The 26,983-nt window shown below is 48.9% G+C and overlaps 3 protein-coding genes across 6 annotated transcripts; 1 reads left to right on the top strand and 2 right to left on the bottom strand.

Annotated features, from left to right (window-relative positions):
* Window positions 1-62: 62 nt before the first annotated feature.
* CNPY3 (canopy FGF signaling regulator 3) lies at window positions 63-6,059 on the bottom strand. Of its 2 annotated transcripts, XM_049833581.1 has the most exons (8): window positions 5,936-6,059; window positions 5,460-5,771; window positions 5,204-5,236; window positions 1,721-1,844; window positions 1,321-1,417; window positions 781-903; window positions 491-608; window positions 63-367 (listed from the first exon to the last, which is right to left on the bottom strand). In XM_049833581.1, exons 1-8 carry the CDS (start codon window positions 5,976-5,978, stop codon window positions 156-158), a joined length of 1,062 nt encoding a protein of 353 aa, XP_049689538.1. In that variant the 5' UTR covers window positions 5,979-6,059; the 3' UTR covers window positions 63-155. The 2 variants fall into 2 exon arrangements, with proteins under 2 accessions (XP_049689538.1, XP_049689537.1); XM_049833580.1 differs by lacking the exons at window positions 5,204-5,236; window positions 5,460-5,771; window positions 5,936-6,059 and adding an exon at window positions 3,739-4,030.
* Window positions 6,060-6,161: 102 nt separating this feature from the next.
* C30H6orf226 (chromosome 30 C6orf226 homolog) lies at window positions 6,162-7,278 on the top strand. Of its 2 annotated transcripts, none has more exons than XM_049833582.1 (2): window positions 6,162-6,408; window positions 7,151-7,278. In XM_049833582.1, exons 1-2 carry the CDS (start codon window positions 6,206-6,208, stop codon window positions 7,227-7,229), a joined length of 282 nt encoding a protein of 93 aa, XP_049689539.1. In that variant the 5' UTR covers window positions 6,162-6,205; the 3' UTR covers window positions 7,230-7,278. The 2 variants fall into 2 exon arrangements, 1 of the variants encoding a protein (XP_049689539.1); XR_007510109.1 differs by having other exon boundaries at window positions 6,281-6,408; window positions 7,108-7,182.
* Window positions 7,279-7,472: 194 nt separating this feature from the next.
* On the bottom strand, window positions 7,473-26,774 carry POLR1B (RNA polymerase I subunit B). 2 transcript variants are annotated; one of them, XM_049833563.1, is made up of 15 exons: window positions 26,604-26,774; window positions 26,348-26,515; window positions 24,173-24,319; window positions 23,053-23,185; window positions 21,874-22,010; window positions 19,757-19,980; window positions 17,795-17,966; window positions 15,979-16,150; window positions 14,894-15,175; window positions 14,159-14,292; window positions 13,551-13,721; window positions 12,739-12,895; window positions 11,227-11,423; window positions 10,571-10,824; window positions 7,473-8,355 (listed from the first exon to the last, which is right to left on the bottom strand). In XM_049833563.1, exons 1-15 carry the CDS (start codon window positions 26,739-26,741, stop codon window positions 7,473-7,475), a joined length of 3,369 nt encoding a protein of 1,122 aa, XP_049689520.1. In that variant the 5' UTR covers window positions 26,742-26,774. The 2 variants fall into 2 exon arrangements, with proteins under 2 accessions (XP_049689520.1, XP_049689521.1); XM_049833564.1 differs by lacking the exons at window positions 21,874-22,010; window positions 23,053-23,185; window positions 24,173-24,319.
* Between the last annotated feature and the right edge of the window lie 209 nt (window positions 26,775-26,983).

Here is a 26,983-nt window from a genome sequence, read left to right as displayed (position 1 = left end):
GTCGGTGGCTCCGTGTCACCCCCCACCCCCGCTCGTAGCATCCCCCCCCCCCCCCCCCCAAATCTCCAGTCTCTCACACCGCACCGCAAAGTCCCTTTTCCTTTGGTTCCCGCGGGAGACGGTGGGGTGAGACCCCAGGGGCTGGGGCTGCATCCCTACAGCTCATCGGATGGGCTGTGGGGGAGCGGAGCCTCCTCCTGGACCCCGCTCTCCTCCAGGGCCTCCCCTGCGGCTGGGAGGCTGGCAGCTCCCTCCTCCTCATCCTTCCGGCCCTTTTTCTTCTTCTTCCCGCTCTTTTTCTTGCTCTGCTTCTCCCCCACGCTGGCCAAATCGCCCTTCTTGCCAGTCCACTTCTCTGCCAGGCAGCCTGGGGAGGAGAGGGGCGAGAGGGGGCCCTGAGGGAGAAGCAGGGCTCCCCCGTGCCCTGATGGGGTTCCCCCCCGCCTGCCCCAACGTGCCTGCGGTGTCCCTGGCAGCGGCCAGGACTTACTTGTGTCCTTCCCTTTTAACACGTGGTCGGCGCAGAGAAACTGGGAGAGATCCTCTGCCTGGTGGTGCCTGTACCAGTCCTCGATCACATCTTCGTACTCCTCCACCAGCACGTCGCACTAGCGCAGAGAGGAGAGCCTGGCTCCAGCCACACGCCGCTGGGGCAGGACCAGGATGGGGGTGGCCGGTCCTGCCATCACCCCGTTCCCAGCAGACCCTCTCTTCCCCTGCGCTCCGGCCCACAAGAACAATGGTGGCTGCCGAGAGTCAATTCCCCCTGGGCCCAGGTACCTGTTTTTTGAGGTCGGCCACCTCAGCAGAGGTCTCGTTCCACAGCTCGTAGGGGATGTCCATCACCACCTTGACGCCCTTGTGCACCAGGTTGTGCAGGGTCTCGAACGTCTCCGACATGCCCTGGGGGGAGCAGTGCTGCCTGGTCAAGTGGCGCTCCTGTCACCAGGCTCCCATTTCCCCCCTCCCAGCACCGGCCACGCGACCCTGCCCAGGGGTGCAGGTACGTGCAAGCCAGCCAAAATCAGGGTCCCCGGGGCATCAGCGTTACCGGGAGGGAATTCAAGTGGCAGCGAGTCCCCCCTCTGCAAACCTGCTCCCAAAACCAAGAAGACACGGGCCAGGCAAGACAGACCCTGGCTCCCTCGATGTAGGTGAGGGCAAGGACCCCCCCCAAGGACATCACCCCACACCTGATTTGGGGAGCAGCGCGGCCTCGCACGCTGGGCGCTGGTGAGGGATCCACAGGATGGGAAGAACAAACCCTGGTTTGGCGCCGGTGTGGGTGAGGGATGCTTGGGACTGGCAGACAGCCCTCACCTTTGCGAATCTGTTACTGCCGCTCCTCTCCTTGTGCAGGTTGTAATCCAACAGTCGCTTGCAGATGTTCTCCGTCACCTCGATTAACCGGATGTCCCTGCACGGACAGGAGGGAGGGCTTGGGCTCGGCAGTGCCCCCCCCAAGAACAGCCAGGGTGGAGAGCGAGCCTCAGTCCAGCCGGTGCGATGGCGGAGCTCTCTGCGGCTCCCAGACTCCCCGCAAGCAGAAGGAGCACCCCCTGGCTGCCCTGCCCTCCCCAGCCCACCAGCCCTGGAACAGTTTAGTCTTTTCGGAGGAGATGCGCACAGCGCAGCCTGCCCGCAGGCTCCCAAAGCCCCCGGTTTTGCAGACCGCAGGCAGCGACAGTGGCAGGAGACCACCCGTCCCACTCCAACTTACGACTGCGTGTACTTGACGGCAGAGCCCTTCCCGTCCAGGAAGCCGTATTTGGTGTCAATCACCTCCTTGGTCTTGCCGGTCTCCTCAAAAGCGGATTTCAGCTCCACCGCCACATACTTGCACACTGCGGGAAGGAAAGCACAGGCGGGTTAGGGGGGTTTCGCTGCTCTGATGGGCAGCGTGATGCAGCACGTGGGGACGGGACAGCAGCAGAAACAAGCACCAGGAGTCCCGCTGCGAGCAGAAAACAGGCGCCTCGGCCATTCAAAGAAATAACTGGGAACGGCTCAACTGATTCCACTGGAAATCCCTTGAAGCAGGAACACCTGAATCAACGCTTCGGTGTAAGCACATCTACGCAGCCAGCTGCTGTGGCACAGCTGGGATGGCAGACGGCACCAGTTCTGCCTGCAGGTTTCCCAACAGCTCTGTTTCACAGCCACCGAAGCCTCTGCCTCCGTGCCATAAGCCGCTCCCTTCCTCCTGGAAGAGGATGGGGTCTTTTCACAATGCGAGCCCCAGCGTGGGCCACAGCTCCTCCTCGTGACACTGGGTAACAGTTCCCTCAGCGCCCTGGGGACACGGGGGCTGTGTTGGGGACCGAGAAGCTGGCAGGGCTCAGTGGGCCAGACAGCAGGACAAGATGCTGACACGAGGGGCTGTCAGCTCCAGCAATACCGCACGGGGCACTGCCTGCAGCAGAGATCAGCACCAACAGCTCTATAACAGCGCATGTTTTCTTTTATAAAACAAAAAAAAAGAAAAAGAAACAAAAGCTTTATTTCTTCTGTAACAAAAAGTCCAACAGAGCTATAAAAACAGAGAGCAGAAGAGAAATATTTTGGGAGTTTACAAATGGAAATACGGAGGAATGGAAGAATGGAAGCCAGGCGTGGTGTGGCCCTTCCTCCCCCAAAGCCAGGGTCCCAGGAGGCTGGAGAAAGCTTTGTCCTGTGCTGCAGGCTCCTGTTTGCCGGGAGCCACCTCTTCTTCAAGCTCCGCTTTAGGAGAAGGGCCAAGCCCCAGCAGGAACGGTCCGACAGCGACGAGCCACCGCATCTTCTCCCAGGCGATGACGTGAGTGGAGAGATGTGCCGCAGGCAGGAGGAGAGCGAGGTGGCTTCTCCAGGGCTGCCGTGCACATGCCGAGACGCCCTGTGCGCACCTCCTGCGCTTTCCTTACTCTGCTGGCACCAGGGGCTGGAAGTGACCGCAGCTATTTCGCAGGTGGGACGAGTGCTCCTTCCTGCAGCCCCTCTGGACTCAGGCCTCGAGGACATCCCTCTCCACACCACGCCTGCTGCGGCGTCCCTGCGAGCGCTCACTGCTGGGTCCAGTTATCCAGGTGCTGCCCGCGGCTATCGCTCCGCGCTGACATGGGTTCCAGGCCTGGGCAGGAAGAGGAGCAGCGCATGGTCAGTGCTCGCTATGATGCTTCTCTGTGGTTACGCAGGTGCCACGGCACAGCTCGGCCATCAGCGTCTCCAGAGTCACTTCCCTGGCAGGGAAAGCTTTGCGCAGAGCTGCGGAGTTTCATTTCTTCCTTTTTGTCTTTGCTGCCAAGCTCCGCGCCTCCCTGCACAGCAAAGACAGAGGAAACCACGACAGACGGCAAAGGTCCGTCACGACCTGACTGCGAAGCCTTTTTGACTGCTCGTGAATCAAGGGGCAGCTCAGGGAGGAAAGCGTCACTGAGACCGAACTGTGAGCAGCGGAGACGACCGACCCCCAGCTACGAAGGGCCGGGCGATCAGTGCCAACCGGGAACAGCACCGACTGCCGGGGCACCCCGTAACCTCTCATCTAGGGGATGACGGAAGACAACCGCCAGCGGGGACAAGCCGCGGGACCCTCTGCTCCTGCCTTGGCGACGGGTAGAGGGGCAGCCCGTAGGGGCGCGGTGCAGGCCGCAGCCTCCTCATCGGTAACATCCCCCCCCCCCCGCCCCGACTCCAGGCCCGGCCCGAGGAGCCAGGGGGCGGCGACCCTCCGGCGGACCCCCCTCCGGCCCCGCTTACCCTCACACTTGCTGGGCAGCCGTACCCAGTCCGAGTCGTCGCCTCCCGTCAGCGCCGCCGCCGCCGTTAGCACCAGCAGCAGCAGCGTTACCGCCGCCACCGCAGCCATGGCTCCGTTTCCGGGGCCGCGCTTCCGGGACTACCACCACGCCCTCCCGGTAACCATAGTAACCGCGCGGCGCTGGCCAATCCCAGCGGCGCGCGTGGCTCGCCCGACCAATCCCAACCATTCGAGGGGCCCGCTCGGCCGCCGTAGAATCGCTTCCGGGTCGTCCCGCTCAGTTCACACGTGGGGGGCGGCCGGTGCGCACATGGCCCCGGTACGGAGGGGGGACCCCCGATTCCCCCCCCCCCCCCATTCCCGGGGTCGCCTTCTCCTACCGCCAACACAGTCCTCCGGGGTCCCTCCCTGCCCCTGCAAACCTGGGGCCCTGCCCTGACCCCCCCCAGTAATCCGGGGTCCCCTCCCTACCCTCAGGTAATTTGGGGTCCCTTCCCTACCCCCCCAGTAATCCGGGGTCCCCTCCCTATCCCCTGGTAATTTGGGGTCCCTTCCCTACCCCCTGGTAATCTGGGATCCATTCCCTATCCCCCGGTAATCCGGGGTCCCTTCCCTACCCCCCCAGTAATCCGGGGTCCCCTCCCTACCCTCAGGTAATTTGGGGTCCCTTCCCTACTCCTCAGGCAATCCGGGGTCCCCTCCCTACTCCCCAGGTAATTCAGGGTCCTTTCCCTTCCCCCAGGTAATCTGGGGTCCTTTCCTACCCCCACAGATAATTCCTGGTCCCTGCCACCCACAAAAACATGGCAGCCCCTCTCTCTTCCCTACCCATGCAGAGTTACCCCCCCCCCCCCCCTTGCAGCCCCCCAAAGAACACAGGGTGTCTCCATCCAGCATTTTGGGGGAGGGGGGCTCTTCTCCACCCTCTGGAATCTTTCAGGCACCTTCCGCACCCCCAGGTCAAATGAGGGGGACTTACCCCTCAGGGGTGGGCCTCCGTCCCGAGACCCTCAGCTCTGGGCCAGGAGGATGGAGGTGAGGAGAGCGTCGGAGAGCGCGACTTTCAGCAGCACCACGCGGACGGCCACGAGCAGGGCTGCCGAGGCGCGGGCCGGCGGCACTGCAACAGAGGGGCACCCCGTTGCAACCACGTGCCCTCCTGTGCCGTGGGCCCGGGGAATTGTCCCAGAGACTTCAGGCCCAACAGGTTTCCCAGGACCCGTCGTGGGCTTTTGTCACCCTCGCGTGTCCCTGAGATACCTCGTGTCACTCTTGTGCTGTCCCCGAGAGCAGGTTAGCTCTGACCCACTGAGATAGAGCTTCATCCCCTCTTCCCCAGCCCCACGCCGCCTTGAGGACCCCCCCTGACCACCGCACGGCCCCAACCAGGTCCCTGCCAGGAGCCCAGCCACGTTCCCTCCCCGGCTACTGGCATTCCCGCCACGGCACAACCTGGAGACTCACCAGCCGTGCACGGCTCTGCCGCTTCTTCGTCGCCTGCGGGATAAGAGAGCAGCTGGGGAGGCGACAGCGGCGACCCGGTGCCAGGTGTGCGGCAGGGCCGGCCGCAAACCCCTTCCTGCACGCCCCGACGTCGGCAGCGATGTCGGCCGGGGAAGGGGGACCTCGCACCTGCTCCCTGCTGGCCCCTGTGCCCGGGGACCGGTGGGACAGCGGGGAGCAAGCAAGATGGGTAGAAAGGGTGGCTGCAGGGCCGTACCCGTGACACGGATGGGGCTGGAGCTGTGGGCCGGGGAGGTTGTGTTGGCTCCAACATGGCAGGCGAGATCCCCCTCGGCCGGGGGGTCGTCGGGGAGGAGGGAGACGGTGCAGACGGTGCCACCGTCCTCCTGGGAGGTCCCGTAGGTGAAGGACTGCAGGGTGCTGCCGTTCCCACCGGAGATCCAGACGGCGTGGCCGGAGCCGGGGGCCAGGTCGCTCACCACGCAGACCACCAGCCGCTGGCGCTGCCCGGCCACCATCATGCTCAGCGGCGGGGCCAGTGTGGGCAGCGGTCCGGTGGCCCTGCTAGCTGCAAGGGGACACGAGGAGGGGGACGGGACACGGACAGGGTTAGGGACACGCTGTCCCAGCCGCCACGGCTACCGGCTGGGTGATGCTCAGCCTTCGCACCCCCTCCCCTCTACCGGTCTCGGTCATCCCGGGGCTACTCTTGATGGTCCCGGGGCTACTCACGGGGCAGAAGCAGGAGCAGAGCGACAGCCAGCAGCACCTCCATGGCAGCCACAGTGTGAGGGGCTCAGCCCCCCTCCAACCGTCGCTGCCAGCTGCGTCGCCCATCACCTGGCATCGCGGCGGCTTGGCCCCCCCCCCTCAGTGACACCGCTACTCCCCTGCAATGGCACCGCCCGCCTCCAGCAGCAGTGGTACCATCCCTTCCCCCCTCTCCTACAATGGTACCTCCCGCTCCACCCCCCGCCGCGGTAGTACGGTCCATCCCGCGCAATGGAGCCCGGCCCGGTCCCGCCGCCGCCGCCATCGCCCGCCGCCCCTTCCTTCGCCGAGGTGCTGCGGCTGATACAGAACGGGCAGGAACCGCCGGGCCTACGGCACCCCCGCGCCTCGCCCACGGGGGACAGCCCCACCGCCTCACGCCTCCCGCCGCCTACCAAACCCTGGGAGAACCGCTCCGGGTCCGCCGGGCCCCGGTGAGCAACAACCTCCCCCCCCCCGCCCCGCCCCGGTTCCCGTCACCTCCCCGCCGCCGGTCCCCAGCACGGCTCTGAAGACAGGTGATGTAGAAACGTACAAAAGAACTTTTTTTAAACAAGAAGCGTATGGTTGCCGCCCCGGGGCACCGGCCCGGCCGGGATGGGGGCAGCGGATGGGGTGGGAGTAGGCGGGAGCACGGCCGGTGCCCCGGGGGAACGGGACTGGCACCCACCGGGGGCGGCAACGGCTGCGTGGGACCGGGCTTGTGCGCATCGACGGGGACACGGCCAGCTCCTGTCCCACGGTGTCTGCGCTTTAACAGCATGATATGCAGGCTCGGGGCCAGGCCGGAAAGCCCTCTGCTTTCTTCTTTTTTCCTTCTTCAGCCAAACACACCAAAAAAACCCCAAATCCCGCTGCAGTGCCGTACCAAGGGAGGTGCTGGGCTCAGCGATACCAAACGCTCCCGGGACGGGCCTGGCTCGGCCACCATGGTCTCTTGGGGTCGAGGCTGCGGGTTTGTGCGGTAGAACTTTGTGCCTTCTTCATGAGTTTCAAGGCATACATATTGAAATAGAGCAAAACAAAACGTGTCCAATCACTTTAACACGTACCCATCATTAAGGCATGCGTTTTGCAAGGACTTTTCTTCACAAAACAAAATATATCCTTTTTTTTTTTTCCGTCATTCCCAGCATTCACTTCATGCTGTTTTATGACCTCTTCATCTTTGCACAGCTGCAGCCAGCGCTCGGAGCATAAAGAACCCCCACCGCTCTCAACCCAGCAGCCTGGAGGGAGCACTGACATCGCTTGATTTCCATACGCCACATCTCAATAGCTAGTGATCCTTTAGGAAGCGTAAACAAACTTCAGAGCCGTATTTCCTCGCCATACAGCTTGGCGACCGCCCCGTCTCGGTACAAACATCAAATTTATCTTGCAAACGTTTGAAGAACCTGAGAACTGACTTAACGCTTGAAACCCACAGGGGGCAAAGGCAGGACTGATGCGTGCTTTCTCCCTCCCAGCAGCAGCATCGTTGTGCCCGAGGACAGAGCTACTCCACGTTGAGCTTTGTTTTTATGTTCATGGCTGCCAGCTCTGCCACAAAGTAACGGAAGACGTGGGGCACAGGGACAACCTCGATTGCGTCCACTTCGCTGCAGACAGAGCAGGAGTACCTCCTGTTGCTCATCACAGAGGACGAGTGCGGTGGTTTCTCCAGCACAGGCGACGTCATGCTGCCACAGCTCGTGCAGATGTAGGCTATGGAGCCATCGGAGCAGTTGAACAGGCGGTCTTGGAGCAAGAAAGACGTGCCATGAGCCAGCAAAGCGTCACGCTCCATCTCGCCGAAGCGAATTCCACCTTCCACGTTCCTCCCCTTGATGGGCTGGTTGGTGACAGTGTCTCGGGGCCCCGTTGTCCTCACCTGGAACTTGTCCGAGACCATGTGGCGCAGGCGCTGATAGTACACCACTCCCACAAAGATCTCCGCCTCCAGCTCCAGGCCGCTGATGCCACTGTACATCTTTTCTGTCCCAAAGTAGTTATAACCTGCGCTCACTAAAGTCTCGCCAAAGTATTTCAAAGCGGAATTTTTCTCCGTGAAGGTGAAGGGAGTGGCGTCATAGGAGATGCCATGCAGTGCTGCCGACTTCCCTGCCATGCTCTCGATTAACATCCCAATGGTCATACGGGAGGGAAAGCCATGAGGGTTGAAGAGGATGTCTGGAACCATCCCATCCTCTGTGAATGGCATATCCTCAACTGGCCAGAGCTGGCTCAGGATACCTTTCTGTCCATGACGGCTGGCAAATTTGTCTCCGACAGTTGGATTTCGGGGAACCCTCACAGTGATGCAAGCCTTCTTGAATTTCCCAGTGCCACGGTCATTACTGCATAACCTGACATTGTCTACAATGCCGACTTCCTTATTCCTGTGTAGGTGGAAAAAACCATCACAGCAAAGGTGTCAGGTGTGCTAATGATTTTTAGCTAGAAAAAAACCCAAACCACTTCATTAAGTCTCATAAAATGTCCTGGGACAGCTGGGGAACAACACCGTGCTTGAAAAGTACTATTCAGTAGCGAGGGAAATCAGACTGCGTAATAATTAGGACAAGGAAGCAATACAATGGCATCAGCCAAGTGCCATTCACTCGCTTTTTCTAATACTAGAAGCACAGCTACAACTTTCAGGTAATTTGCCACCCACGATTTAAAATAAAGATCATTTAAACCTGATTCATCTGTATCACACTTTATATGACAAACTGCATCCCAGTGCCATTTGTTTTGTGTTAAGGCAGGAGTCCTTCTCCCTACCCCCAGTAAATTCACACCATCTTGGTGTGATACCAAAATAAAGAACCAGGTTCCGTGCAAAGCAGAGAGGAAGGTTCAGAGCAGAAAGGGAAGGCGCAGTGTGAGCTGAGAGTGCTTTGCCAACAAGTGCTTTGTTCAGGGGTGTACTTCTTCTACAGATGAACCCTCAGCTGATGTTCCACGTGCTAGGTGTCTGCTGCAGGCCTAACTGTTTTTATAGAGCTTTCAGCCCAAACTCTCCACTAGTTTTGGAGATGACAGCTAAGGAATAAAACACATTTTGTCCCATGTTAAGACAGGGTTCCTTTTCTTTTCTCCTTGGAAGTCCTAATGAACGCAGTGTTTGCGGAAGGTCTGTACCTAAGCTTAGCTTCTGTTTCAAAGCTGTTACTTTGCTGTGTCCAAATGCAACCAGGGTACAGGCCATCACCTCCCCCCCCCCCCCCCCCCCCCAAAAAAAAACCCCAAACAAACAAACCAACTGTGCTTCCTAAGCCTCTTCCAAGCTTGTTCAAACTTTTGAAGTCAAAGCCTTTGTCCTCCCTCTCTTCCAAGCCATACATAAGATCTAGCAGCATATGCAGCAGTTAGGACAGCAGGGAGAACTCCCTTTAAGGAACCTGGGTCTCTGGGGTAAACTGGGGGCAGAAGCCAACACTGAGAGCTGGGAACCTCGCCTCTCTGTAGGAACCTAAATAATTATCTGATTTGGACCAAAAATGAACAAAAGCTGAATGGTACAGAGGGTCTCTGGATAAAGAACCTGAACTAAGGCTGGACTGGCATTGAGAGAGCCAGGGAGCAGGAGTGTAGGGTGGGAGAACCAAGGCTCCACAAGCGCAAGGACAAGGTTTAGCTTACAGATCCCCATACGTGCTGAATCTCTTAGCCCTGCTCTATGAACAGGATGACTAATTCTAAGAGTCCATGGCAGTCTCCCCAGTGCAGCTAAGGCACCACCTGTTACAGAGTAATAAACAATAGCTTTCCCAGTAATGTCAGTTACTGTGTTACCCAGGTGCTTCTCAAACTAAGTTGCCTTCACAATGTGAATAACTACACAGCGTTATCCTCACTCTATCAGTGCTGTAGAGAGACACAGGTAAGGCCTGAAGTTGTATGGACAACTGGGAGTGCAGGACGCATTTAAATTTATCAGGTTTTGTCTATGTTTTTGCTTCCTCTTCCTGAAATAATTAAGAGGATTTTAATGAAAGCTCCCGCAGCCTTCTCTCTTTGAACTGAAGTTCAAAGATCTTACAGAAAACTTATCCCTGAAATATTCCAGGGGGAGGGAGGGGTGTAGTTGACACATTTTAATATTCTAGCAGTTTGGAAGCTGCAGTGTTAATAAAAATGCTCTTTGAACCCCTAATCCTGTAACAACTTTGCTTACAAGGTTTTCTGGCAAGTCTCTGCAACCAGGCACTTTGTTTTGGTTTTCTGTTTGGTATTTCTTTGGCTTTTTTTAGACAGAACATCTTATGCGAGTCAATTAACAAAAAGCTACAGAAAATGACTGTGGGGGATGGGCAGAGGAACAGTCCTTGGGAGACAGCAAAACATTTCTGCAAGCTTGCTTTTTTTACTGGCCTCCGATCCTCCTCCTGGGATAAGTCAGGCTCTGCCGCATACACTGGCTTACAGAAAAGTTGTGATACACGCTTAGGAGTCACCTACATGTTTTCTCTGTCAAGACATGGACACTATCGCATGAGGAGAAAAGGGAACACTTAGAGGAAAAGATATTGCAGCTCATGAGGGCCAACCGCTCTCAGACTGCTCACCACCAGCTGTGTGGAGGCAGGAGGGAGGAGCTGTACTTACGGGTAGTACACAGTGAAGGTCTCCCCTGTGTTGAGGTTCATGAAGCTGTAGAAGGGGTCCCCAGGCTGTAGAATAGACCCAACAAAAGGGAGTCCGTCCGCATCCAACTTCTCCGTAACGTTCGGATCACCAGGCCTGATGCCGAAGACTAAATTATCGCCTCCCCTGCTGGCTTTAAGGGAAAGGTCAATGCTCTCCATCTTGATAACACTTCCATAGGCAAACCCTCTCTGCCATGAAGATTTGTTCACAATCTAAAAAGAAGAAACAAAGGCCTGTTAAAGACTTGCTAATAATTTCAACAAATAAAGCATTTCCATTCCAATCTGATAGTTACCTTTTTAACACTGCCTTCCTAAACAAAGCCTCCCAGCAAGTCACCATTCCAAAAAGCCCAAACCTCCTGTAACCCCAGTATTTTTCAATGCTGGAAGCCCACTGCCTTGCAGAAGGGAGCTCCACTCTACTCTCAGTACCTCCAACATTACCTGTGGTAACAAGGCTTAACTATTGTGCTCCTATATCTGCTCTAACAGACTCTGTGGATCAGCAGAAGCAGAAAACAGGCTCTTCTCAGCTAGGGACCACCCTTCTTCCCAGTCCCCAACATCAAATTCCTTTACAGGACAGCAGGATTTCTCCTTTTGGTGGCTTACCATTGCATCTTCCATGTCATAGCCGCTGTAGGAGATGACAGCCACAACTGAATTGGTGCCAACCGGGTAGCTGTCCATACCGTAATAGTCATACATGCTGGGCCGCACCAGAGGGCTCTGAGGAGTGTGAAGGTGGTACAATTTGTTATCTGAGCGGTCCTTGTAGTTATAAACTGGAAACCCCATGGTTTGTTTTCCTAGAAAGAAAGAAAGCAAGTTGGATTTATTCAGGATCAATTCAAAGTTAATCTATGTTTCATCCTCCATGTATCTTGTTACAAAGAAAGCTGGAAATACTTCCAATTTAGAGGGATTATCAATCTTAAAACCCTTGGCATTTAATAGTTGCCCCAAGTACAGCTATAAAAGTTTCTATGAACCATAAAACTCAACTCCTTTCATAGTATTTCATAAGGACTATTTGTAATTTTCTGTCTTTTCTGTAATTTAAAAGTCTCCAATAAGGTTGCTGTGGTGGTTTTTTTGTTTTGTTTGGGTTTTTTGGGGGGTTTTGTTTTGGTTTTTTTTCCCTCTCCCCAGTTTCCCATAGTGAGGCACACCTTACATATTTCTAGGCCAAAAAGCATTTGCTTCTGCAGTATAAATATATTGGCAAGGAAAACAAGTCTTGAACATAGTCACATTGGTACTTTCAGAAAAGTATGAAAAGGTGGTAGCATTTTAAGGACATCTTTCTGATAATATTGTCAGAAATGTAATACGCTAGCAATGCTATCGAGGTAACAAGACCTGCTCTCTTGAAGTCCCTACCCACACACATTCTCTTAGCCTGACCTTTTTTTTTTTTTTTAATAAGCTTCTTGCACATCACTTGCACCTAAGCTGACTGAAACCCCACTACATACCCTATATCAACTTCTTTCACAAAACCTAATAAATCAATTTAAATATTTGTCAAATAGCTGTCAGAAAAACCCCCACCCTGTTGCCACAGTGCTGTTTTACTCTTTTGCAACAGATGCCTAGCAAGTGTCCTCTCAACAGCTGCAGTGTCAAGACAGCAGTCACTCACTGAAAACAGGTGGCAAGGAAACCTCACACAAACTACTGCAGAGCATCTACTGTAGCTGGCAGTCAGAAGTAGGTTAACCTGTCGGTTGTGGGGATGAAAGCACTGCTGGCAGCACAGTTGTCACACACTAACACCACCAAACAGCTGGTACGGTGCCCTTCACATGTCTATATGATCAACAACATCAAATGAAGGAAAAAAAAACCCAACCAAATAAAACTTACTAAAGGCTTAAGGAAGGCAACATGAGTGCAACAACCTAGAATTGCCCACTGGAAAGCAGCCAGGATGACAAACTTGACTTCATTTATTTTGCAGTGAAAAAACTGGCTGTTAATCAACCTCAATGTTGAAACAATGACTGGGAAGAGCTCTTATTTGGGAATGCAGGAAGACACACTGGAATAGACATGCAAGAGATTTTTTTTTGCCCCTCTCCCTTGCCCAGGGACTGCAGCATTAGGTACTACAGCACTTACCCATCTGGCACTGGTACATGTTCCGTGGACTTTGGTTGTGGTCAGAGAAGGGGATAAGGTTGGCCACCACGCTCAGAATGCTGTGAGGGAAGAGCTCCTGGTGAGTGGTTATTCCAGGCACCACCTCAGACTCCAGCGAGGCCACGTTCATGAAGATCTGCAAGCATCAAATTGGACAACACTCATCTGCTTCCTTCTTTTAAAGGGAAGGAAGCAAAACAAAGCTGCCTCCCATGTCTTTTTATCCATTTCAGTTTTAGCTGTGGTTGTTGTCTGCACCTTAGTGTATTAACAGGCAAGAAAAATATCAGACAGCTGTTAAACTACCTATCAGAATCACAGACCAACTGCAAGGAAAGCAAGTCTGGAAATAAAAAACTCCAGTAACACGTCCTCCTTGCTGTGTCCCATTTTAGTAGTTCCAAATAGGCAAGTTCCCCGGCAATCCACTGCTTGGCTGCCCATGGGCAATTTGGAGAACATGATGTAACACAAGATGAGATAGTACACACACGACAGCAATCCTTTGTTTCAGAAGCTTCACTAAGTTAACACTGAGAGCAGTTTTCAGTATCTCAAAAAGATCCCTACAGTCCATCTAAGACATTTACCAGAAACCAATTAGCAGGAGGTGAGAAAACCCTTTTGCCACCTATTCTAGCTCTTCAACACAAGCTCCCTGTGTCCCATCCTCAGCTCCTTTCACAAATATTTTCCAAAACATTGTTTCTGATTGGTACCTGGTTGGTTTCTGGTATTGCAGGTGCCTCTGCAATAGTCAGTGCTTTATAAAGGAAATATGCAAACCCCACCTGTTCCAGAGTACCAATCCATTCATTCCTTCCGTAGAACAGGTTTCTGACAGGCCGCACCATCCGGCAAGGGGTAGTAAAAATGAACAACCCAGGATACAGACTGGGTTTTCCTGTCATTGGGATAAGGACCACTTCTGCCCGTGCAGGAAATCTCTTCTCTTGCGTTATCTGTTTGTGCAAAGAAATGCCAACTTAGAAACACAAACCAAACAGTGGTTTAGTTAAGCTGCATCCAACAGGCTACACAATGAAAATGCCAACCACAGGTGTAGTTACTAATATAAAATGGTGCAGAAAAGATTTTAAAAATACTTCTAGAAAAATCTCCACCAAGAAAAGGACAAAGTATGTCTATCTTACCTTTTTCAAGAAGAGAAGTTCTTCTAAAAATGACAACTTCATAAACCAACAGACCAAACATACAGATATAAACAAGAACAACAGAAAAGCCCACTCCAATACTAACATACAGCCAAAGATAACTTACTGGGTCAGATTTAAAAAATAAAATAAATGGAAGTTTTAAAAAAGTTCCAGATGTGCCTATTTTTTTTACCACCGCATATTGAGGATGTATAGCTAAGGAACATTTTAAACAAGACAACCTTGAAACGGCGGAGGGTTTCTGCAATCTCAGGAGCCAGCTCCCGCTCTACCCAGCCCACCACAGAGCCGTCCAACACAACTCTGTAACATTCTGCGTAAGGCTTGCTTGGAGTCGCATCAATGGGGGTGACACCTGTGAGAAGAGGGGGTTGGTAGAAGGAACAGCCAAAAAAAGCAAACAAAACACAGAAGTTGTTTCTGCAGGAAGCCTCAATCCACACCAAAAACCTTTCCGAGACATCAAAAAATTCAGACCTACAGCATAAAGCTGTAGATTACTTAATGGAAAATACAAAACATGCACAACTAAAATTGCCATTCCCCTTCCCCTTTTTTTCTGACTGAAATAAGGATCCCCATTATTGTGGTAATAAACAAGTCAGCTGCAGTTTAATTCAAGTCACCAGCAGGATAAGAAAGTCACCGCTTGGTCCAATTTCTCAGAACATGTACTGTGCAATCCCTTTTGCTTAAGTGAACTTCTTCACTCTACAGCACACAGCTAAGAGACATTTACATTGAACTTCACACTCTCCAAAAGGCTGACATGCCTGTATCAGCAACGTGCTACTTACCACTAAGCAGAAGCACAGTAGTACAGGTTTAACTTGATTTCACCTTCTCAAGTTAACAGTGTACAATGTTCTGGAGAACCTTTCCCAGATATGGGTTTGCAGAGCAGAAAGGTAAAAAGGAAGACTGCTTCATTAAATGATCAAGCCAATAAAACATACCTAGGGAACACAACAAAGGTGGAATGTCTGTCACAGGCACCATCTCTGTCACTATTTCACACACAGCTGTCATGTGGTTCATCAGACCGCAGGGTTCTCCATCTGGGGTGTCCACAGGGCACAGGAACCCCCAGGATTCAGGCAGCAGCTTGCGGACAGTTGTAGTTCTCATCTGGGAAAATGCTGCCCCTCTGTGTATGCAGCGGAAGTGGGAAAGGTAGCGAATGAAATTCAGCTTGTCTCCCACCACACACAGACCGCTATCCTGTAACATGCCCAGGCCTTGGGAACAAAATTGAGATTTATGTCAGAACGTCATCCAGCTTCAACAAATAAGGCAGTTTCTTATTTTTCACTGACAAGCCCTAAAGATGCTCACACAGGATCCCAGCAACAGAAGGCACATGTGCTGTTGCCTGTGCACAGGCAAGTTAGTGACCTGTAAGAGGCCCAGAGACTTTAAATTCCAAGCTATTGCTTAAAACCCAGCTCTTTTTAGAAACACATGAAAGTCCAGTGAAGTGACTTGGGGATTTGCAGCTGGTACTTTTTACTGAAATTCTGGGGCCTTCTATTCTCATTTCATTTTCTAGTGGGCATTCCATTACAACATCACAACACTAGACACTTCAGCGAAGCACCAGGTAAATCTGAAATTTATGTTAGTGAAGCAGTTTCTCTCCATGACCAATGGGGCAGTCCTGATAAACAGATGCCCCTTCTATGTCTTACATTGCACATTCTAAGAAGAAATAACCTTTGGGAAAACAAATCAAAACACGGTTGCTGTTTTGGACAATGTTAAATTTAGTTTCAGCTATTTATCTGGGTAGAGGCTTTGCTTTAATAATTAACCTGTTTTATACCATGCATAAAGTCTATGCTTGAGAAGAAATCTTGCCTTTTTCCTCAACCATCCCCTTCCTCAAACCACTTTCATTAATTCAGTTACAGTGTACAACGTCTGCATACAAGCAAATGTTTTCAATTTCAAGCAGGGTTTTCAGTTAAGAGGTCAGTTTTAAGTTGCTTATCATTCTGTTTAGCAGGAAAAAATAAAAGGCTTCTTAAGCCTGAAGGCTTACCAGTTTTAGATCGCAGGTTACCAGTTGCAAGAAGATATTCAAATGGCTTGGTAAGGTCTGTTGCCAGGCTGAATGCCTTCACCAAGCTGTCTTCATTTACGCTGATACCTGCCTTTTCTGTTCTTTTCTCCAAAACGAACTTAACAGATTGCAACCAGCTTTCAAGCCTCTCCTATGGTTTAAAAGCGAGAGATTTAAATTTAAAACAGGAAAATAAAGGCTCAAATTAGAACTTTGCATCAGTTGCATGTGCTACAGAAATCCTCTGAAATCAGCAGGATGGACAACTTTTAGTGAACTGACAATTTTCCAGCCGTATTTCCCACACGGACTTCATCTTATCAATATGCTGATGGTATCACGCCAACACAGACCTGCAAGGAAAATACCCATCCACATCTTGGTAATCACTTCCACCCAGACCAGTGGCAAGTCTGGCAAATGAAATACAGTAACAGAATTTCATAAAGAACAAACAAAACCCACAGCAGAAACTGTACCTATAACCCGACCACAAGAGTAACTCCACTGATTAGCCTGCTAAATACAGTGATGAAGTAAAACGACATTACAAAGTAAGTTTAGATACCAAAACTTGAAGGCCATGGACACACAGTATTTAAATGTTGCTGAGACAATCTGAGATAGTGGACTGGATTTTAATTTTAACAGTAATTTTATCAGTGCTGTGATCTTAGATACTACATAAAAACAGGGAAAAGGACATAAGATACCCAACAATGCTTTGAACTCTTAGTAAAAATCCACTGTATGCAGCCACACTGCATTTACTGTATGCTCTAGTCTATTTAGCATCTTTACATTCAAAAAAGGGTCTGTTAACTCTCTCCACTGCTGATCTGACAGGGCCAGGCAGGAAAGCAACCTTTTCTGGTTCCTGGTGGCAGTTCCATATAGCACTAAAATGCTTCACAGAACTCACATTTTATTTTATTTCTAAACTCACTGAAACCACCCAAGTAGTAGAGAGGTTTTAGTAGTCTTTCAACAAAGCAATGTTAAAGAAAATTTTGGCTAAAATGGAAAAGAAAGGTTAAAAAAAAAAAGTTATCTCATAACTCGGGGAAATATCTTTACTTGAGGATGGGAACTACTATTGCACAATGATTTTCATGGGAGAGTCAAGCTTCCGAACAGGAATACTTTCCTCCTGGCATCCTAAAAATGAGGAATCCCTAGAAATAAACTGAATTCATATTGAATTAGAATAGATTAGGAAACTGCATTTTTAGACAGTTAATTTATTACTGGTGATGTAAGTCAGAAGCATGCTATCAACTGCCTGATCTGTAAAGGAATTTAAAGACAGGAGAGCAATGACAACATCGCGAATCATCACTTTTGGAAGATGGGATGGGGGTAGTTACTTCTTGCACATTTTCCATGTGAAACAGCAGCAACGCCACAACAAGACAGATCTCTACCACTCCCATATCAATTGCTACAAGACAAGTATGCTGTTTCAAACGCCTCTTCAAACACCAGAAGGATCGGTATTCCTCTGTTCTCAGACTCCCACATTGAATGGGGCACATTCATTTGCTACAAAGCTCTTTATTCCACGTTTTGTACAGGCTTTTCTTCAGCATATTTAGTACCCTACACTGAGACAGCTAAGCCTTCCTTGACTACACTGCCTGGTTACACTATATCCAGTGTGCTCTCAGCTTTCATAGCATATCCAGGCTCCTCGCTCTTCAGCCTGGCTCCTGCACTTCTCCTGTCCCCAGGGTCATTGTGGGGTCTGGGCTAGATGACCATTACATTCACAGGCTTAAACCCCTTAAGACCTTACCTTTAAGAACATAAGGAAAAGCTGTCCTGGGGTAAGCACTTCTTGATTCATCAGACTGTCTGGATTATCCTCCATGCACTCCCCTTTGGCAAAAGCGTACAGCTTGCGGGTCATCATACAGAGCAGGTAAAACTTTTCAGTTCTGTTTGTCAGGTGTATGCAGATACACTTGCTGGAGGAAGAGAAAGAAGGAAGACAACTAACACCATCTCTTCTTGCTAGCTGTTCTTCAAGTTTCCCCTAAATAATCACAAACCAATTTTTTTGGCTAAAAAGCCTAACAAGGCACACGCTTTTGCAGTTGTCCTTAGTATTATATCCAAGAAATAATAATAAACATCCCCCAGAGATTGAGCTGAAAAATTAACAACTTGTCTTTTTAAGGGGCTAGTTTTGTTAAGGATATACCTCGTTGATTAGATGAAGGTGAACCTTGTGAAAGACTGATTTTACACACTCCCATGTTAGATGTCCTTTTAAGTATACAGTTTACGTAAACAGATATTTGAGTCAGGACCAGTCAACAGATGAGGTCTGTGTGTTAACTTTACAGTAACTATGACACCAATCACATAGACACACACATATCCACACACACGCACCCCACCCCAAATCTGAGCTGGAAACTAGTAGCAAACCACGAAAGACTTCTGTTAACACTATCAGTGACTTGCCACAGAAAGTCCAAATCTGCACTGCTATCAACCCATGTGTGGAAAACGGTAGGCTGAAAAACACTCTAACTATCACAAGCAAAAAGGAAAGCCACACCAAATTCCTACTAAAGCTGGTTGACTGCTTCCCAAGACACTTGAGGTCATTTGCTCTCCAAGACAAGAGTGCAATAGTCTTCCACCAGCACTCAAGGAATTTTTTTTTCAGCTTTTCACTTCTGCTCTACGTTGCCCTATACTGAAGCTTTCAGAACTTCACTGCAAAGCAAGACAAAATTCTGAAGGCAGGTTCTGTCCAGATAAGTTACAGTTCCAGCACTCTTACATACAGGGTACATCCCAGTTAATGTTTTCACTATTCCTCCTCTTCTATCTCCTCAGCTGAGGCAAATAAGGTGTACAGAACATATCAGAGGGAAAAAAGAAAACCCAAAGAAACTGCCCACCAGAATATTTAGAAATAAGAAAATCAGAATAATTCCAACTTTCTTGAAATTATCCTCTCACATTTCTCAGTACAAAGTTCTGTGCTTCCAGCTGGTCTATGGACTTCTAAGTGCCCCTCTGAGGCACTTGCAGGCTGCCTTTGTGTTTCCAGCCATCCAACCACCCCCTATTTACAAGTACTCAAGGACTTGGGCATCCCAAATGATCCTTTTCACGTGCTAAAAAAACCCTCAAAGAGCAAACACATACTTTAGAAGAAAAAAAAAAAAAAAAAGAAAAAGAAATTATTTAGTTGAACGCCTGTCATGCTGACAGTCTCAAAGCCAGCTCTTCCATTCCTTCCTAACTTATTCCACACAAGAAGCAAGGTTTTAAAGCATCTAATTTCTACCATTTTAAAAGATAAATGTAATTTTCATCAGTTGCCAACAACTGTGTGAAACTGACAAAGCGCCACAAATTGCAGTATTTCTCTTCAACAAATAGAGCCTTGAGCAGCCACAGACCTAGCTTTAACCTTCTCTGCCTTAATCTTTAATATTTATGTTTTTCATCAAATACATCAGAAAATCACAGCTAAGTAACAACTGATACCCTCTCCTGAAATCATTTTGGGGATATGTGTGTCAATTCATTAAAATACAGATTTCCGAACACCACAAATACAGATTATCATAATATCCTGGAGTCCCCCCCAAAACTGGCCACTGGCTATCATTTTATAAATGCATGTGAAAACCATAACAAAGTGTGATGTGATATGGCAGAGTACTCTTAGATCTGCCTATAATTGCAATACAATTACACTGAATCACACACTCTTACATGCATACATACATACTCCAAAATGAAATCTGCAGCCTGTTTGTTGCTGTACCACTCGGGAAGGTTAAGTTTTACTCTGAAGCTCTTCCCCAGGTATTCGAGGACGTTTTGCTGTGTAAAACAGCCTGCATCTGCTACCATTCTCATCATCTCAGTAATGCAGTTCACATAAAAGGTGTCACCTTCCTTTTCTTTGATTAACTCTTCAAAAATCTGGTAGTCTGGGAAATTAACTAATGCCTGAAAGACAGAAGTGTATCAGATCAGAAAAAGAAGTCATAGCAACATCTGTCCATAAAATAAAGCAAAAGAATTAGGGCACCCTACTGATAGAAGTTTTCAGTCCTCTGAAAATACCCCTCCACCATGCAAACTGAAAAATACGGTGAGGTTGAGGTGCTTAGAGAGTAACGCAGGAGATATTCATACCCTGATGATGACCACAAGTACTCCCAATCCAGTGAGGCCCTTGGGAAAAACCAAACTTGCACCCTCTAGATTAACAGGCTTCTCTTGTTTAGGTAAGATTTACTAATATCTTTACAGAATGAGCTCACTTAGAAACATGAATTTAATTCACCATTGGCTCAAGCTGCTACAAACCAAAAGGCAATTTAGCTTTTTGATGAAGGCTATTAGAAGGAATTCACTTTAGTTTCAGCACTTCATATACTAAAGCTTATACTTAAATCCACCGTTCTTAGTTCTTGGTGTTATAATGGTTTCCTAGTCACTTCTTTACGTCAGGGTTAAGCAAGTATGTTGTTCACCAATGACCTCTGTATTTACTGACAAATGTGCCTTTAAGTAAACTATTTGTTCATCACATTTAAGTAGGCTTCAAAAAGTTCAGGAAAAATTGAAGGCTGCATAAAAAAGACACTAAGGCAGATTTCTTTATGAAAGGGGGTGATGTAAGCTCAGTTCTGCTGCTTGGTTATCACGATATATACAATTTGGAAGCAACCACAGCACCTGCTGCCTCTTGTCCAGCACATGGTGCCTCTTGTCCAACACAGGAGAGCACTGGGATGGCTACACACAAGAAGAAACTACAATTACAGCCAGAAGAGAAGTGGAGTGGGGCCACAGTAACAGCAGTCTGCCACAGTGGGCCCGACCTGGACAGACCACAGGAAACCAGTACAGAACTGAGCTTGACTGATGCAGGGGTGTGCGTGCAAACCCATAGTGACTAGTTCTGGAAGAATTCGAACTTCAGACAACATGACCTGCTTATCCTGAGATCTCACGAGCTACCAGAAAGTCAAAGTCAGTACAATTTCTTTGCATATTAAAACAAAAGGTAATCCACTACTTCTGGTAACTACTTTTGTTGAAACAAAAGTTGAAGAAAAGCATTGAAGAAAAAGTGAAATGTATTGTGCAACAGCAATGCAAATATAGCAGGTTGAAAGAAGATACAAATTCACTGAGGCTGATTTACATGATGCTTCCATCATGTAGTGCCACAGGCCTCTAATTTGCTCCAACACTTAGCTGCTGTAGGTAAAATATGTGGCTGAAGTACTCTGGCTCTGCTACTAGAGAAAGCATGCTCTTAGAGAATTTAAAAAAAGTCTTGGGTCTAGTAAAACTTTTGCCTGCTATCCAAAGAACAGTTTACATCCATCAAACGTGCTCAGATAGATCCTTCCAGATCTTCACTGCTTCCAGTTGCAAGCAGAAACAGCATTTTATTTTTCTCCTTAAAAAAAAAAAAGCCAGTTAACTGATTTACTTTTAGATGGGACAACTGGACTTTAATGATTAATGTTCTTCACTCACTGAACACTCAGCTGTCATTCTGTTTTAAAAAAGATTCCTGAGATCTTTCACATTAGGTGGCAAATTCTTACACCTTCCAAGAGCTATTCATCCAGAGCATTCATGAGCAAAAAGCCATGAAATCCTTGCATAACTCTCCCCTTCTCTCTTGACCCTGCACACACTTCCTCTGCTGCAGCCAAGTGTTACATTACATGCAGAGGCTCTGTTTGGACTATAGTTCTTCAGCCAGCATAGGAAGGATGACTGAAAATACTTAATACGGAATTAGCTTCTTCTCACTACTTGAATAAAAACGCTTAGCGAAACTTCTGTATTTATTCAGCACGAGCATTAGTTGTTTACCTTCAGAGCAAATCCCAAGGGAAGGAAGAACAACTCTTTCTGGAAAATGAAATTCACCATGACACAACCATTTTCCAAGTAGTGAAGGTTCATATTTATTGCAGTGTGCTCATCCTTAACACAGTGCATCACTACTCCTGCAAAAATTAACACAAGCAAAGACCAACATGAGCTGTACAAAACCAACTGGTTGCATTGCTGTGACATGTTCGAGCAGGTATGAGACAATTCATGAGAGAAACCGGTACTTCCTCGCTGAGAACACGAGGCACATCACTAGTTCCAGCATCAGTCTCCCATTTCAAATAAATACACCAGCTCAATTCAGTTCCTAGTGGACAAATGTCTCGGGACAGCCAACACACTTGCCAAGAGGCTTGGAAGATGTGTACAGATTTTAAGAAAAGGAAAGCCCAAAGCCTCAACTATTCTGTCTGTAACCTTAGGCTGTAAGACACAGCAACACACAAGTACTCTTCCTAATTGCACTCCGAGTCAAGTTTTCACATCTCTGTGTTCGGGTGGTACCACTGCAGCAGATTCCTGGTCCTGTCCCGTGCTATCCACTGCAGGACAAAGAAAAATAAAACAAATGGGATTGTTTAAACAGGCACTGCCTCAAAATTAACTAATGTGGAATTACAGTAGATGCTCAAGCGCCATGGTCCAGTCAAAGCAGCAGCTGGTAACACCCGAGTTTAAAACTGCAACTTTTCTGGTTTAATTAAATTGTAAACTCATTTTACTGAGTATACATGACAAAGGTAAGGGATAGCCAAGAATGTAGTTAATCTGCTTCACGTAACTTAAATCTGCCATCTCAAAGTACGGATAAACAAATTCAATGAAACAAGTTCAGCAGTTTACACTGACCTCTACTGAAGGTAGGGTTTTAATTACACCTTCCACATAACAAAAGGTTACACATACTGCCAAGGCCTAGAATACAATTGCTTCACTCAGCATGGGCGGCTCAGACAGCTGCCACAAGGCCAGCACCTGCCTCAGGCTTATATTGTTATGGTGGTGTTGACCCTTTATTTTTATACATAGTATAAAGTTTATATTTTTTACAAGAGCTACACCAAAACAAACTAGCAAAAGTCAGCTACAGATGGTCATTCCGTTTGTCCTCAAAGTAGTTACTAGCAGGATGCTACAGAAAACTGTTCAGCTTACCATACTCTGTGAAACCAGGGCCTCTATTTTTCCACTTGTGTCTTGTCATTGCAAGAGGGAAATTCCGCCTGGGCATAATCAGCATCCTAATGACTTTTTCTAAGCCATTAATTATAAAGTAGCCTCCCATTTCCTGGCAGAAGAAGAATAATTTTGCTGTGCTTAGAAATTCATAACCCAACATTTTAAGTAAAAGATAAAAGCGCCTGTTATTATATGTTAACAAACATTTAACGTTTCAACTATGAAACACATAGCAAGACACATGTTTCAGCACTGCATTTGGAAAAGCTGCTCTCCTTGCCATTGACTATTAAGTCTAAATGTAGCATACAGTGCAAGGAAAGGGATGCATGTTCCACAATTTAAAGGAAGAAAGAAATCCCAAAAAACCTGTGTGGTCAACTGAACAGCTTTGAAGAGCTGACATTAACTATTTTTTCAATAAATGCTCTGAAATTCTCATTCTGAGTTTATAAACCAGAGAGATCTTCAGTACAGAAAATCTCTTTCTGGTCACATATAAGCTTAACACTGATAAAATTATAGCTCCCCTAACAGCATGCCATTAGACAAAAACCATTTCAGTAGCAAGTAATACTATGAATGAAGGTACAAGTGGCATACCAGGGGGGCAGCAATAGTACACCATTGTAAATTTTCTTTCATAGTTTGCTCACTCTTTTTGTGAGCAAAAAATACAGCAGTAAATAATTCTGTATTCAATTCCCCACAGCTGACAAGCTACTGGGGAGATGAGGAAAAAGCTGCATAAGACAACCAAGAATGAAAACGTGTCTTTCAATGCCTGTTCTCCAAATCTTTGTCTCCACAGAGGCCTACTCACAGCTACATAACCTCAGCTGCCGGTTAGCCGTTGAGAAGTCGTATAGTGGAACTGTAGGTAGCACCACCAAACAGGTGCCTGTATTCAAAGACAGTTGTGACTGCAAATTTTTCAAGATGCCATACGGAACCACCATAATCAGGGTACATTCAGAGAAAATAACAAGTCAAACTTGAAATAAATTATAAATGCTCAAGTTCTGTAAAGAGAAGCTGGCCTGAGATAGTGCTCATGTAAAATCCAGATTTTCCTGACCCACAAAATCCCCGTTACCTCTTCCTCCTCATGGTGCTGTATGAGCTCTTGTGGAGAAAGATTATAGAGGTTGCACAATTTGGACTTCACCATGATTGGAATATACCCCAAGGGCTGTTTAATAGTCCCTTGTGGCATGTCATTCACTGACCAGCTGATGTCAGCCTAAAACGACACAACGCAAACAGTGAGCAAATTAAGTTGCCCTTTTAATATTTCCTGCTATATTAACTGTACATTTAATATAATCACATTCTGTTCAACAAAATGCTATCACTATAAAATGGTAATGATGATAATAAAAAGCAGAACTAGTAGATACATGCATAAAGATTACTCCACAGAAAACAGTCAACATGGTTTACAGAAGAACAATCATACAAGTCTAGAACTAGGTAAAGAAGCTGCTAGTAGAGTGAACAAAGTTGATACAGTCTACTTTGCCTTCCAGGCCCTTCAACAGAGCAGCCTCGATAAAAAAGGCAGCCACAGGTTATGAAAGGAAACCTCAGTAGTTGACAAATAGTTAAAAGAAAAGTAGAAGAAAACAGACACTGCTTAGTGAAAGGGCATCCATGCTACAAGCCTGCAGAGGCCCTTCCTAAGACTTGGTCACCTAACTAGTTCATGAGTGATCTGAAAAGAAAGAAAGAAAAGTGTGAAAGAAAACGCTTTATTTATAGTACTAAGATCTGGCAGTGGGTCTCCAGAAGGACCCCTTGACTGTATGAAACAAGGTGATAAAATGCACTGTGGGAGCCAACAATCCTAACTTGATATGCAGAACAACAGGCTTTTTAAAAGAGCTGCTGCCATGCAGGAAAGGAACATCAGCACTGCAACACAAAAACATTGGTTCAACACCTGGCAAGAGGTTGAAAAGTAAATCGAGTCTTAGGAATTACTGTGGAAGGGAAGGGAAACATTACTGTGCCCCTCTAAACCCATGGTGCAACCTTACACCGAGACCTCTGCACAGTTCTGGTCTCCAGCTCAACCTAGGTATAAAGGTATATATAGGCTAGGCTAAAGGTATAAAGTGGCTCGCCTATGAGTAGCCGCTCAGCAGATCAGGGCTTATTTCTCACTTAGGTGAAGTGAGAACTGCAGGAATAATCTGAGGGAGGGGTATGTGGTTGAAGGGAGCACAGTGAAAACAGGGAATGATGACACGCTGCTTCCTGCTGTGCAAGGGCAGGGAGTGGGAGAGACCAAACAACCTGTCCTAGCACAGGGCAATACCTTCTCACACAAGGCACAGCAAAACGTTTTGTTCCAACTGTTCCAAACATTTACACAGGTTCAAAAAATAATCAAAGAAACAAACAGTGGAAAAAGGATGGGAAATAATTCAAATATGAAAAATAAAAGCATCTCTAGCTCAGGAAAATCTAAGAGCTGCTAGGAAAGCAGCCATGAACAATTTGCAACTGCCCCACTTTCACGTTCAGGTAAGGTACTGCACTTACAGTTGCTTTTATCACTGTTAGTTGCAATGCTTTGGAGAAAAAAAAAAAAAAGCTGAAACTGCAAGCAAGCATTCCCTTGCACCGGGTGCCTCATGCACACGAACAGCTCAGATGCAATTACACAATTTTAATAGAAAACAGCAATGGCAGTGGAATCCTTTCACGGTGCAAAGGAAAATATTTGCTGGGGATGTTGCTTCTTCTTCAGGCAAATTTTGGAGCAATTCAGAGAAACAATCAACACGTGATGTGAACAAGAGGGATTTATAACTCTGGACTTGCATATGGGAGCAACGCTGCTTTTGAAACCTGGATTCCGGCAGAAACAAGGTTTGGATTGTCATGTTCTCTGGGATGACACAGGCCTCCTTCCTCAAGGCAAATGTGACAGCAGAGTGAAGAATACAGCTAGGGTCCCGTGGAAAAGAAGGGTGGCAGACAGAGATGGGGCCTGTTTCAAGCTAGGTTTGAAGGGAGCTTGCGCAGCGAGCTCCTACTTCTCCAACACCTGAGACTCCACGCGGGACAGAGCTCCTGGAAATCACCCCCCCCACCCCCAGGCAGGTGAAATTGGGAAGGGGTCTTGAACTAAAGCACGCAGAAACGCGTGAAGCACTCAAAGCTGCCTTTGCTCCCCACGGGAGCGGCGGGGCGGGGAGGACACGCGTGGCGGGCGGGGAGGGCCGGTCCCCCGTCCCCCCCTCGTCGGCAACCGGCCACTTACGGTGATCCTGCCTCGGTAGGTGCTGCGGAGGCCGCGGCACTCGGCGGGGAACACTCTCCTCTCCTGACAGACCGTCCCTACCGGCACGGCGGGGGGAGAGATGGACACCCCCGCCACCACCAGCAACACTCGGCTGTCCTTCAGCGCGAACTCCAGCGGGGACAAATCCTGCAACGGTACCGGATGAAGGGCGGCGGGAGCCCACCGGGAGGGCCCGGCCCCGCACCCCCCACCCCCCCACATTCACCCCCCAAACCTGCACGGCGCGGTACACCCCCTCGCTGACGGCGTAATTGAAAGACTCGATATGGGCACCGGGTAGGTCCCGACGAGCCCCGCTGCGTCCCGGAGGCCGCGGCCGCAGCCTGTGAGGATCCACACCGGCCTCCGCCATGCCGGTCTCCACGCCGCCGCCGCCGCCTCGCGCCGCCTCACGGGTAAACGGGCGGAGGCGGTGGCTCCCGCCTGCGGGCAGCGCGCCTGCGCACTGCCGCCGCTTCCCCGCCTCAGGGGGCAGCTCTGCACAGACAGCCGCGGCCATGTTGTCGTCCGTCCCCCCCAATCTCTGCCCCCTCACAGCCATCCCAAGCCGCGTCCCACCCCCTCACCCAGTGCCCCACAGCCACCCCCACCCGT

This window comes from Accipiter gentilis, chromosome 30 (assembly GCF_929443795.1).
Source record: "Accipiter gentilis chromosome 30, bAccGen1.1, whole genome shotgun sequence".
NCBI classification, from domain to species: Eukaryota; Metazoa; Chordata; class Aves; order Accipitriformes; family Accipitridae; genus Astur; species Astur gentilis.
Note: the sequence above shows the minus strand (reverse complement) of the source record. Positions and strands in the feature narration are given on the sequence as shown.